Here is a 12,784-nt window from a genome sequence, read left to right on the forward strand (position 1 = left end):
TCTAACCAGCCCTGTCCACCATCATCAGCCTCCTGTCCACCATCATCAGCCTCCTGTCCACCATCTAACCAGCCCTGTCCACCATCATCAGCCTCCTGTCCACCATCTAACCAGCCCTGTCCACCATCATCAGCCTCCTGTCCACCATCTAACCAGCCCTGTCCACCATCATCACCCTCCTGTCCACCATCATCAGCCTCCTGTCCACCATCATCAGCCTCCTGTCCACCATCATCAGCCTCCTGTCCACCATCTAACCAGCCCTGTCCACCATCATCAGCCTCCTGTCCATTATCTAACCAGCCCTGTCCACCGTCATCAACCTCCTGTCCACCATCATCAGCCTCCTGTCCACCATCTAACTAGCCCTGTCCACCATCATCAGCCTCCTGTCCACCATCTAACCAGCCCTGTCCACCATCATCAGCCTCCTGTCCACCATCTAACCAGCCCTGTCCACCATCATCAGCCTCCTGTCCACCATCTAACCAGCCCTGTCCACCATCATCACCCTCCTGTCCACCATCATCAGCCTCCTGTCCACCATCATCAGCCTCCTGTCCACCATCATCAGCCTCCTGTCCACCATCTAACCAGCCCTGTCCACCATCATCAGCCTCCTGTCCATTATCTAACCAGCCCTGTCCACCGTCATCAACCTCCTGTCCACCATCATCAGCCTCCTGTCCACCATCTAACTAGCCCTGTCCACCATCATCAGCCTCCTGTCCACCATCTAACTAGCCCTGTCCACCATCATCAGCCTCCTGTCCACCATCTAACCAGCCCTGTCCACCATCATCAGCCTCCTGTCCACCATCAAACCAGCCCTGTCCACCATCATCAGCCTCCTGTCCACCATCTAACCAGCCCTGTCCACCATCATAAGCCTCCTGTCCACCATCTAACCAGCCCTGTCCACCATCATCAGCCTCCTGTCCACCATCTAACCAGCCCTGTCCACCATCATCAGCCTCCTGTCCACCATCTAACCAGCCCTGTCCATCTCTCTGGTTTCCATCACCAGCCTCCATCTATGGGAGAACCATTACCACAGTCAAAGTTTCCAGAGAAGCTTTGGCGTCCTCCATCCTGAGGGTTGTGGTGTTCTTCCAGCGTTACTTCATGTGTTTCATTGAGTTTGTTTCTTTGTGCATCTTTTAGTGTCTTCATGTTTCCTGTAACATCACACAAGAACCCCTTTATTGTTCTTCTCTGCCTTCTGAAGAACTGTGGCTCCTCAATAATCCAGTAGTTCCATTTAATGTTCAGATTAACACTAGGAGCTTTTACTTTTAGGTTCCCATCATGAGGTCCAACCACACATCCAATCCAGATCCCTGATCATTTCATAGATTATTATCAGCCTTTATATGAAGGAGAAAATTGTGTTTTTACATGTTTCTCTGCATAAAATGCAGGATGTAGAGATGCTTTTCATCTGAAGGAAGTTATTTAGAATCTGGAAATCACAATGGTGGGATTCTAAAAGAAGCATTATTTATATTTATTATTATTGTTATTTTATTAATTAGTTGTATCCTACCTGTAAACCAGAGGATGTGTATATCTAGATATTAGCATATTTATCCAGTGATGAGTTCAAACCAGAGTAGCAGGTTACTACTATGACAACCAACTGGAAAAAGCCATCGGTCTGATGAGCTGCATCCATCAGGTTCGAAAGACTCAAGAACTCAGACTTTTAGTTGTTCATGCTTCCACCAAAAGTAAAGGCGGTTCTCTACATGTGTGAACGTCAGCTGCTCCATCTGTTTGTTTGTGTTTGAATGTGTGTTTCTGTTTGAACATCTGAATGTTCCTCTCAAACATCAGCTCGGCACATCAAGGTGGTCCGGCCGATGTACGGCGTCGAGGTGTTTGACGGAGAAACTGCTCGATTTGAGGTCGAGCTCAGTGAGGACGACGTCCACGGCCAGTGGAAACTGAACGGAGAAATCCTCAGTCCGTCAGCCGTACGTTCCTTTAAAATGCCTCTCAGCAGATTTTCACTTTTGTTTGCTAAGCCTGGAGAAGTTTCCACAGGTTTCACTTACCTCGATTAGAGAATTTTTAGAGAACAAATGACAGTGAATCTACCTCTCTTCTCTGAGTCCTCGTGTTGTTACTCACATGCTGAAGTTTGTTGGCGTCTGCAGGACACTGAGATTGTGGAGGACGGAGCCAAACACACTCTGGTGTTGTACAACTGCAGAGTTCCTCAGACGGGCGAGGTGGCGTTCAGTGCCGCCAACGCCAAGTGTTCTGCCAACCTGAAAGTGAAGGGTGAGCTTTAACTTTTTACTCTACCGTCTGAACTAGGCTGGAGATCTTCTGGAGAAGGTTTTAGATCTTTAACTCTACAGTTTAAACTCAGCTGGAGATCTTCTGGAGAAGGTTTTAGATCTTCAACTCTACCGTCTGAACCAGAATGGAGCTCTTCTGGAGAAGATTTTAGATCTTATCACTCTTGCGTTTCACTGCTGTTGTCTTCTTCTTCTTTGGGAGGTGCATATAATAATAATCCAAACATGAAATGGATCATTAAACTGTCATAGAGCTGAGTGGTGAATTCCATAATTTAGACCAAGTACGTCCTTCTAGAGCGTCAGGATCTTGTTTTTTTTTGTCATTTATTTTCCCCAAACTGTGTGTCTGAACCCACAGAGCTGCCAGTTTCATTCATTACTCCACTGGCTGACCTTCATGTGTACGAAAAGGACGAAGCAAAGTTTGAACTGGAAGTTTCCAGAGAACCCAAAAGCTTTCGCTGGCTGAAGGGATCTCAGGAGTTATCTAATGATGAAAAGTTTGAACTCCTGGTGGAGGGAAAAAGACACACTCTGATTGTAAAGTCAGCCAGATATGAAGACGAAGCCAAATACATGTTTGAGGCTGAAGATAAGAGGACGTCTGGGAAGTTGGTTATCAAAGGTAAATGGATGATTTCAGTTTTATCAGACAGGAATGGTTTGGATCTCACCTTCTCTGGGCTCTAAACGGTGTGGAGTGTTTGCCAAAAGCCTTCAAATGACAAAATCTCTCCTTGTCAAACACCATATGGCCAAAAATATACAGGTACCCTGCCCACATGCTTAGTTCTGTTATGATGGGGGTCTGTTTCTCCTTTTATTTCCAACAAACTAATCCTACAAAGAGTTTCTGTCAATTTGATCCAGAAGAATCCAACATCCTGCAGCAGCTTTGAAGCTTCAAAGACTGAAACCAGAAGAGGCGATCACCTTGATGATATTTTATTGAAATCTTTTTTTTTTTTTTTAACGTGCCTCATTTTAGAAATTCACCTAAAATACAGCATCTGTAGCAGATTTAGTGAAAACCAAAATGGTCTACCTGCTGTTTTTATCAGCTGTGACCAGGACTAAAACATTAAGAGATTTCAGGTAAACTGACAGACCTCATTGATGAAGATTTTGTCTTTTTTAATTAATGCTAATCATGTATTAATAATATTAAGGCTTCAGGCAAATATTCATTCCAACAGTAGAACCATAGAGAACAAGGTGCTGAACCCATCATTACCATTAGCAGAACATTTAGCTGTCTTCCCAGGTTTCTATTCAGTCCCACACACGTATGCATATATGTATATATATACATATATAATTTCTTGTCAGGTATTCGCCTGGAGTTTATCAGGCCGATTAAAGATGTGACTGTAAAGGAGCGTGAAACTGCAGAATTCAGCGTCGAACTCTCTCATGAAAAGATCCCAGTGGTCTGGTACAAAAACGATGTCCGGCTGCATCCCAGTAAAGTGGTACACATGTCGGAGGAGGGGAAGGTTCATACGTTGGCCTTCAAGGAGGTCACGCTGGACGACACCTCCATGATCAGAGTGGAGGCTTTGGGAAAGACGTCGGAGGCGATGCTCACCATCCTCGGTCAGTCTCAGAATCCTCTCTGTTAATGAATCATTTAGGTTTTTATATATAAACTGTGTTTATCAGGAGGGAGTCCTCTCTAAAATACTGTTTAAATCAAAGGAACATACAACGCGCCACAGAATACATTCTAATCAGGGCTTTAAACGCTAACTGCTGCTCTTCAGTAACGTGTCCATTGCTGTCTGCTTGCAGAAGGTGACCTCTACTTTACAGTCAGGCTGCAGAACTACACTGCCGTGGAGAAGGACCAAGTCATTTTGTCCTGCGAGCTGAGCAAAGCTGCCGGCGAGGTCCGCTGGTTCAAAGACGGAAATGAAATCTTTCTGTCCAAGAACGTCCTCGTCCAGTCTGACGGAAGGAAGCGCTGGTTGGTCATCAGGAAGGCCACCAAGGCCAACATGGGCTTGTACACCTGCGACTGTGGCACCGACAAAACCACAGCCGACCTGAACATCGAAGGTAAACCTGCAGCGATCGGGACCCTCCTCAGCCCATCAGAACCAGAACCAGAACCACCTCTGTCTGTCCCCCCTCTGTCCTCCATTACTGTCTGTCCTTGTGAGTGATTGTCCACCTTCATGAACCCTTGAGGACAATCCAGCCTGCACATCTTTCGTCTGAGACTTTTTTGAGTTTAATTTTCAAAAAAACAGAAAAGCTGAGACTGTCCTGAGAAAGTTTATTACATTCTTACCAAGAGAATGAACAAACTCCTGATGTTACCTTTCATTATTCCAGATGTTTGTAGGTCTTTTGCACTAATATTAATTTGATTAAAATGAGTTATAAACATCTTGAGAAGCTCAGTAATCCAGATATGGAGCTTTAAGCTGAGTTTGAGGAGTCTGTAGGGAGGATAGAGATGTTGTTGGGTTGGTTGTTCTCAAGAGTTTCATTGTCTTCTGCTTTTGCACAAACTGTGAGCTGCTCTGAAGAAGGGCAGCAGCTACCAAACTGTCCTCTCCATGTTCCTGAACGGCTGCTCCATGTTTCTCTGATGTTCTCAGTCCTCCTTGCTCTGGTTCTGACGTCTGTTTAAACCCTGCAGAACGCGACATCAAGGTTGTCCGGCCGCTATATAGTGTGGAGGTCACCGAGACCGAGGTGGCCAAGTTTGAGACGGAGATTTCTGAGGAGGATCTTCATGCCGTCTGGAAACTTAAGGGAGAGACGCTGCACCCTTCTGCTGTAAGATTAGAACCTAAATCTTGTTTTCATTTGAAAAGAAGATAATGTGGTAAAATAGCTCCACGTGTCTCCAGAAGATGTCGTCTTGCCTCAGGATGCTCAGTTAATTTCAATTTCTCCGACATCTCTTTGGACTTCAGGAGCTCCTTAAGTGTTTGTCTTCTGTCTTCTGTCTTGTTGGTTAAAGTGTGTGACATGTTTGTTGTCAGGACGTGGAGGTCAAAGAGGAGGGAAGCCGACACATGTTGATCCTCTTCAACTGCCGGATGGACATGGCCGGAACCGTCGACTTCTCGGCAGCGAACGCCAAATCTTCAGCTCAGCTCAGGGTGAAAGGTGACAGAAAGCCGCTGTCTGTGGAAACATCTGACCGAGGCTGTGTGCACTGAAGCTGGACAACCTTAGAAGATCTTTACATCTGCTGAAGTGGTTCCACTGATGATGTACCACTTGGCTGGTGTAGTATTAGCTTAGCTTAGCTTCTCCGCTGTGATTGGACGGCTGTATGAACACCACATTTACCCAAAGCTGAACAGTTTCTAACTTCAGTGAGTTGTGAAGGCTTCAGTGGACACACCCTCTCAAAGTCAGTTACCCAGAAACCAGCCCTGATTGGTTGGCTGAGAGTACCAGCAGTGATGTCACTTAGCTAACCCATCATTAGCTTATTTCCTCCCATCACAAGCTGCTTTCTGAAGGCTCCCAGAACAACACGCTGGATCTGTGGAGTAAGAAAAAGTTTGACATTTCAGAAATCACCATCTTCTCTCTGAGTCAAACCCTCAATTTGTTTCACTCTGAGTAAGTTAGCTTAGCTTAGCATAGCGCTAAGACTGAAAACAGGGGAAACAGCTGCGATTTTTAACTGATACGTTCCAGCTCATTTCTACATCCAGGAACAACGTAAGCCTTGACTAGTGAGGAGATCCGGAAGTTCTGTCCTGGTTTGGGTTCTTCTCTCAGAGAGGAGATCTAGAAGTTCTGCCCTGGTTTGGGTTCTTCTCTAGAGGATAGAGGGAATCATATGTCGGTGCCTCAGTCCAGTTAAACACCAAATGAACGAATCCCTTTAGAAGAAACAGAACCAGAACCGTATGAGGAGGCCAAACACTTTATCTAGATGTTTTATATTCCATGAAGTTGTCTCGTGTCTGTTTGCACATATATACCTGCAGAAAGCATCAGGTCTGTTCTGCTGTGGAATTAAAATATTAGTACAGAAATGAATACAAACTTCTAGTGCCATTAAATCATTCCAGATTTATTTTTATTTAAAGTGTTAAACCAGCTGAAGGTGAATTTCTCAGGAACTCAGTCTCACTTATAGTTTTACAGGATTAATGAAAAATAAGCTTCCTGAAGTTTCTTCATTCTAAATTTTAATGGTAATAAATAAAAAGCTGAGTGTTTCAGATTAAATGGTTCAGGACTTTAGAGTGATATCTGAGTCAGTTTTAGACTGACAGCACTCAGATTAAACCCTCAGCTGGCTGTCAGGAGGCTGTCTGAGCCTCTAACTGGCCGTTAAGGGTCTTTAATTCAGGCATGTGAAGAAGCCTGCTGTAAATCCTTGATGCTGCTGTTAATCCAGACTTCCTGCGGCGCTACCAGAACCTCCAGTGCGTTACATGACTGTGGTCTGGTGCTGATTGGGTAACTGCTACCACATTCTGCTTTTCTAGGAGAATTGCGGTTGTTGATTGACAGCAACAGATTGCTCTGATGGATTTGGCAGAGGCGGGCCGTCAGCCAATCAGGCCTGTCAGTTATTTTAAAAGCCGCATGCCTTATGGAGAGCAGGCCGGCTGTGATAAGCGGGGGGGGGTGGGGGGGGGGGGGGTGGGGGGTGGGGTGGGGTGGGGGGGTGTGGGGGGTGTGGGGGGGGGTGGGGGTGGGGGTGGGGGGGTGGGGGGGGGTGGGGGGGTGGACGCGGCCTTGGCCCTGATTGGCTCCTGGCTCCCTGTCCGTCTGACGGCGGGTCGTAATGCTAATGAGCTCGGCCCCCCAGTGCCAAGTCCTGGGCCGGCCGGTCTCAGTTGTCCTGAGGGCTTCCAGTGGCCTGCCTTCGGCCAACCACCATGAGGACCTGCCACTGAAGACTAGGATTTGGATCTACTGACCTGCTGAGGGGGGGACTAACCATGTCTTCTCCCCAATCCAAAGCCCGTGTGATTGGCCTGGCGAGGCCCATGCAGGACGTCGCCGTGACTGCCGGGGAGACCGCCACCTTCGAGTGCGAGCTGTCCTACGAAGACATTGCCGTCGACTGGTTCCTGGGGGGTACAAAGCTGGAACCCAACGACAGAGTAAGTCCCTCCTGAAAGCCTACACCACTCACATTGTGCTGGGGTTCTGGTCCAGAAGCCGGTTCCTCCTGGACACGGTGTTCAGCCTGTTTTCTTATAAGGTCCTGCAGCTTCAGGATTCCAGCAGAGCATTCGATCCTGGTTTTGAGATAACGCAGGCAGGAGGCTTTTCTGCCCTGCCAGCGTTTCTGGGGTTATTTTTAACAGAGAGGAGGCCGAGGCAGGTGGCAACAGCACATATTTCACAGCTTCAGCTCTAAAACTGCTCGACCTGCTGCAACTGCTTCTGTGGATGTGGTTTAATTCACGCTGTAGTCAGAGTGAAAGCAGCCGGCATCCGTAGAGTCTGGCTCTGAAAGAAATCAGCCATAAACCAGGATTTGTTTGATTCTCTGATGGAACCTGAGTAGCTCTCAGGACACTCGATCTCCCTCTGGTTGGGCAACAGTGATTTACTGCATGTTTCATGGTCAACACGTTCACGTGCCACCTGAACCCTCTGGTTTCTGTGAACGTTTCCCTGAGATGGAGTCAGGAAACAGTCATGTTTAACTGTTTAACGCCATGTAGAAGGCCTTAATGTTGACTCCAGATCAACTCCCTGAAGTCCACAGGAGCTTCACTGTTTAAAGACTCCAAACATTTATTTTCTGGTTTTCTTAAGAAGTCCGGAGACTGAACTAACCACAGATAACTGCTAGTCATTAAAGTAGAAAAGTGTGTTTTTCAGCAGATTATCAGGAATGTGACTGAAGCAATGCTCTGAGTTTTAAACCAACAGTGTGTTCATACAGGAGATGTTATTAAATCCTGGAGAATCCACACATTAACAGTTAATAAGATGATAAACCTGTCATCCACATGAACAAACACACATTATTAACAATAATTCAGACCCTCTGATCTCACATTTAACAGCAGATATAAGATTTAAAGCAGAAACAAGTTGTCAGCTCAGACTGCTGCTACCTAAACATGTTTAACTGTATCAGGACCCTGTAGATGATTCCACCACACTAGCAGTAGCTTCCCCTTTAACTGCTGGTGAGGAGCTGAGAAGGTCCAGCACATGTTCAGCTGCTCTCCTGCACCGCCTGGCTCTGGATCAACTGTCAGGTGTCACAGGTCAGGAGGTTTAAATCGGGGAAGGAAAGCAGCTGCCTGCGTTCGTTGGAGCTGTCAGGGATCAGCTGACCGACCTGACAGGTAGGCTGCAGGAAAACAAGCCTTCAGACAGCGCTCAGGGTCAAATTAACTCAATCCTTCACTGGTCACCTATGAAATAAATAATCTGACCAAAGAATGGCCAGAAAGATCAAACGCCTGGAATGTCCCAAAAAGGAAAATGTGGATTATTCAGCCAGCTGCTGTGGAGTAAATTAACTGTAGAGATTCTGTTAACACAGAAAAGAAACTAGAACCTAAACCAACGTAAAGGTCTGTTCCATGTCAGGAACAGCTGATCAGCCCTGTAACATCACTAATCAATCATTCAGAAACAGATTCTGTCTACATGGAGACCATCAACTCATTCTCAAAGTGTTTTCAGTTTTTGTTCTCAGTCTTCCGTTCAGATCAACCCTTTCTGATGTGCATAAAAATAGGTTTTAGTCAGTGATGAGGTGGAGCCTGACAAGTAAAACTCAGGGCAGAAAACATCTTCAGTGTTGTACCTGACAGACTGTTTTCAGGGCAATAAACTATCTGGTGGTTCTGTTCTACCTGACAGTGTTCAGGGCATAATAACTGATGGTGTTCTACCTGACAGACCTGTTCAGGGCATAATAACTAATGGTGTTCTACCTGACAGACTCATTCAGGGCATAATAACTGACGGTGTTCTGCCTCACAGACCATGTTCATAGCATAATAACTGAATGTGTTGTACCTGACAGACCGTGTTCAGGACGTAATAACTGACGGTATTCTACCTGACAGACCGTGTTCAGGGCGTAATAACTGATGGTATTCTACCTGACAGACCGTGTTCAGGGCGTAATAACTGACGGTGTTCTACCTGGACAGGTGGTGCTGAAGGCGGAGGGCAAAGTCCACAGTCTGACTCTGCGTAACGTTCAGCTTGATGAAGCCGGACAGGTGAAACTGGCTGCCAAAGACTTCCAGGCGGAGGCCCAGCTGCTGGTCAGAGGTGAGGTCCCTCTAGAACTGATGGTTTGGTCTTCGTGAGAAGCTCTTCTCTGCTGAGGAGGTTCTCAGCAGAACACATGAAGGTGATGTTTGAATGGTTGTCTGTGGTGTTCAGAGCCGGCGGTGGAGTTCACCAAGCCTCTGGAGGACCAGACGGTGGAGGAGGAGGCCATGGCCACGCTGGAGTGTGAAGTTTCCAGAGAGAACGCTGAGGTTTGCTGGTTCAGGGACGACCAGGAGATCAGGAAGACCAAGAAGTACGAGATGATCGTCGATGGCCGCAAGAGAACGCTGCTCATCCACGACTGCACTCTGGACGACGCCAGAACGTACGCCTGCGATGCCAAGGAATTCAAGACCTCCTGCTTCCTCAATGTAGAGCGTAAGTAACCTGCAGGCAGAAGGCTCTATAAGAGCTAGAACCTGTGAGAATGTTACATAATCTCTTGTTTCAGTTGAGGAACCTTCTGAGGGACCTCAGAGACACTTCATGAAGGTTCTTCAAATTAACAGACATCTAGAAAAACTACCATATGAGCTGAAACTAAAGAATCTGAACAGTTCTGTCCAGGGTTCAGGTACCTTTAAGATGAGGAACCCCCATTTAGAAACGTTCTTAGATCTATAGGAACCCTTCTGAACACAGAAGACATCAGGATTAAAGAGCCAAAATAATCACATTTTCACATTAAGAGAACCCGATAGGAAACCCTGTAAGGGTTCTTATCAGACTAGAAGTTACCAGAACCTTAGTTGGAATTAAGGAACCTTCTGTAGAAGTTAACAAATGTCTTAGCAGAGATAATGAAGTTCCATGAGATCTAAAGAACTCTATTCAAGTAATAAGACTCAAGAAATCACCTCAGAGTTTAGGAACCACTCAGTAACGGAACCCTCTGTAAGATTTAAAGGACCCTTCATAGTATTTTGAAACCTATTTCAGAAATGTAAGGAAGTTCCATGTTTGAGTTAGTGGAACCTGATCTTAGGATTTAAGGAACCTTCATAAGAGTTAGACAATCCTTCATTAGAATGGAGGGATTCCAAAGAAACCCAGGGAATCACCTTCCCTTTAAGGAACCCTAACCAAAGGAACACATCATAGAGGAACCGTTGTTCTGGAAAAGACAACACCAGCACTTCATTTAAATCCCTAATTACAGCCAGGAGAACCCTTACATCACCTGAAAGAGTAGAACTGACTAGAACCTCCAGTCACTGAGGATTCTGACTCAAGTCACCAGAACATTAAGGAACCTCCTTATGGAGTAGAACTGACTAGAACCTCCAGTCACTGAGGGTTCTGACTCTACAGTCACCAGAACATTAAGGAACCTCCTTACAGAGTAGAACTGACTAGAACCTCTAGTCAATGAGGGTTCTGACTCTAGTCACCAGAATATTGAGGAACCTCCTTACAGAGTAGAACTGACTAGAACCTCCAGTCACTGAGGATTCTGACTCTAATCACCAGAACATTAAGAAACCTCCTCACAGAGTAGAACTGACTAGAACCTCCAGTCACTGCGGGTTCTGACTCTAGTCACCAGAACATTAAGGAACTTCCTTACAGAGTAGAACTGACTAGAATGTCCAGTCACTGAGGGTTCTGACTCTAGTCACCAGAACATTAAGGAACCTCCTTACAGAGTAGAACTGACTAGAACCTCCAATCACTGAGGGTTCTGACTCTAGTCACCAGAACATTAAGGAACCTCCTTACAGAGTAGAGCTGACTAGAACCTATAGTCACTGAGGGTTCTGACTCTACAGTCACCAGAACATTAAGGAACCTCCTTACAGAGTAGAACTGGCCCCAGAACCTGGATCACCTGGCCTTCAGCCTGACAGTGGTGAGAACCTTAAGGAACCTTTGTTGGCCCTCAGTAAGTGTCGGTTCTAACTCGTGTGTCTGCAGCTCCTCACGTGGAGTTCTCCAAGCCGCTCCATGACCTGGAGGTCAGAGAGAAGGAATCTGCCAGGTTTGAATGTGAAGTCTCCAGAGAGGACGTGAAGGTGAGCGACCTGCTGATCTCAGGTAACTCCTGCAGGTGTTCTCCTCTCTGACTCCGCCCCCTCCACCTACAGGTCCGCTGGTTCAAGGACGGAAGTGAAATCAGGAAGGGGAAGAAGTACGAGATCATTGCTCAGGGTCGCCAACATGTCCTCATCGTCCACAAGTCGGTATTTGACGACGAGGCTGAGTACGAATGTGACGCAAAGACCTCCAAGTCCTCCGGCATGCTGACTGTCGTAGGTGAGAACCCACCTGTCCTTTACCTGTTCACTAAAGGATGTAGTAACAGCTGTAGGTAGTCAGAGAATGGTTTCAGGTGAGAACCCACCTGTTCTTTACCTGCTCACTAAAGGATGTAGTAACAGCTGTAGGTAGTCAGAGGATGGTTCCAGGAGGACATCGGTGAGTTCTCCTGCAGTAGTGGAACTAATGTTGGCCAGCGGTTCCTCTCCTGCTGCTGGGTTCATCAGATTGTTGTGATCTCTGCAGAGGAGGAGGCCAGGTTCACCAAGAACCTGTCCAACGTGGAGGGGACGGAGACGGACAGCGTGAAGCTGATCTGCGAGGTGTCCAAACCCAGCGCCGATGTCATCTGGTACCGAGGAGACGAGGAGCTGCCGGAGGGCGGCCGCTACGAGCAGATGGTGGACGGGAAGAGGAGGATCCTCCTCATCCAGGACCTGAAGATGGCTGATGCTGGAGAATACACCTGCAGGCTAAGTCCCAGCATCAAGACGTCTGGAAACCTGAAGATCAATGGTAGGGGATACACAACACGCTCCTATTGGCCGTTCATTAGAAGTTAAAGGTTCAATTTCCACCAGTGTTTTCGGTTCATTCGTCTCTTCAGGGGTCACCGTCTGATGGTGTCTCCTGTTGATTCATTACATGTTTAAATCTGTTAAAGGGTCAACATTAACACGAAGCTTGACTTAAAAAATTACATCACAATTAAAGTCACAATATCTGCCAGAAAAATCACACATTTTAATTTTTCTTCTGATTAGTTAGAAAACAATAAGGAACCGAGGACAGCTCCCTGAGGAACTCCTAATTATATTATTACCTTCTGATGGATGTTTCCTACATGAATTTATTTATTGATTGTGCTTTTCAGGTCTTACTCTAGGACTTGTTTTAGTCTTTATTTAGATTTATGTATATAAAAGGCATGAAATCGTGGTGGAGTTGGTTTGATTTGATGTTTTTCTGTGTTT

General features: G+C 46.3%; 1 protein-coding gene across 2 annotated transcripts in view; it reads left to right on the plus strand.

Annotated features, from left to right (window-relative positions):
• The window catches only part of ttn.2 (titin, tandem duplicate 2), a 257,670-nt gene that overhangs the window by 118,337 nt on the left and 126,549 nt on the right, over positions 1 to 12,784 (plus strand). For both annotated transcript variants that reach the window (XM_055015033.1, XM_055015034.1), the window contains 13 exons: positions 1,837 to 1,976; positions 2,160 to 2,286; positions 2,668 to 2,934; positions 3,639 to 3,905; positions 4,101 to 4,367; positions 4,957 to 5,096; positions 5,306 to 5,432; positions 7,260 to 7,402; positions 9,428 to 9,551; positions 9,666 to 9,932; positions 11,469 to 11,566; positions 11,639 to 11,807; positions 12,057 to 12,326. In XM_055015033.1, the coding sequence (XP_054871008.1) occupies positions 1,837 to 1,976; positions 2,160 to 2,286; positions 2,668 to 2,934; positions 3,639 to 3,905; positions 4,101 to 4,367; positions 4,957 to 5,096; positions 5,306 to 5,432; positions 7,260 to 7,402; positions 9,428 to 9,551; positions 9,666 to 9,932; positions 11,469 to 11,566; positions 11,639 to 11,807; positions 12,057 to 12,326 (2,406 nt within the window). The remainder of the gene's footprint in view (positions 1 to 1,836; positions 1,977 to 2,159; positions 2,287 to 2,667; positions 2,935 to 3,638; positions 3,906 to 4,100; positions 4,368 to 4,956; positions 5,097 to 5,305; positions 5,433 to 7,259; positions 7,403 to 9,427; positions 9,552 to 9,665; positions 9,933 to 11,468; positions 11,567 to 11,638; positions 11,808 to 12,056; positions 12,327 to 12,784) is intronic.

This window comes from Amphiprion ocellaris, chromosome 11 (assembly GCF_022539595.1).
Source record: "Amphiprion ocellaris isolate individual 3 ecotype Okinawa chromosome 11, ASM2253959v1, whole genome shotgun sequence".
In the NCBI taxonomy this organism is placed as follows: Eukaryota; Metazoa; Chordata; class Actinopteri; family Pomacentridae; genus Amphiprion; species Amphiprion ocellaris.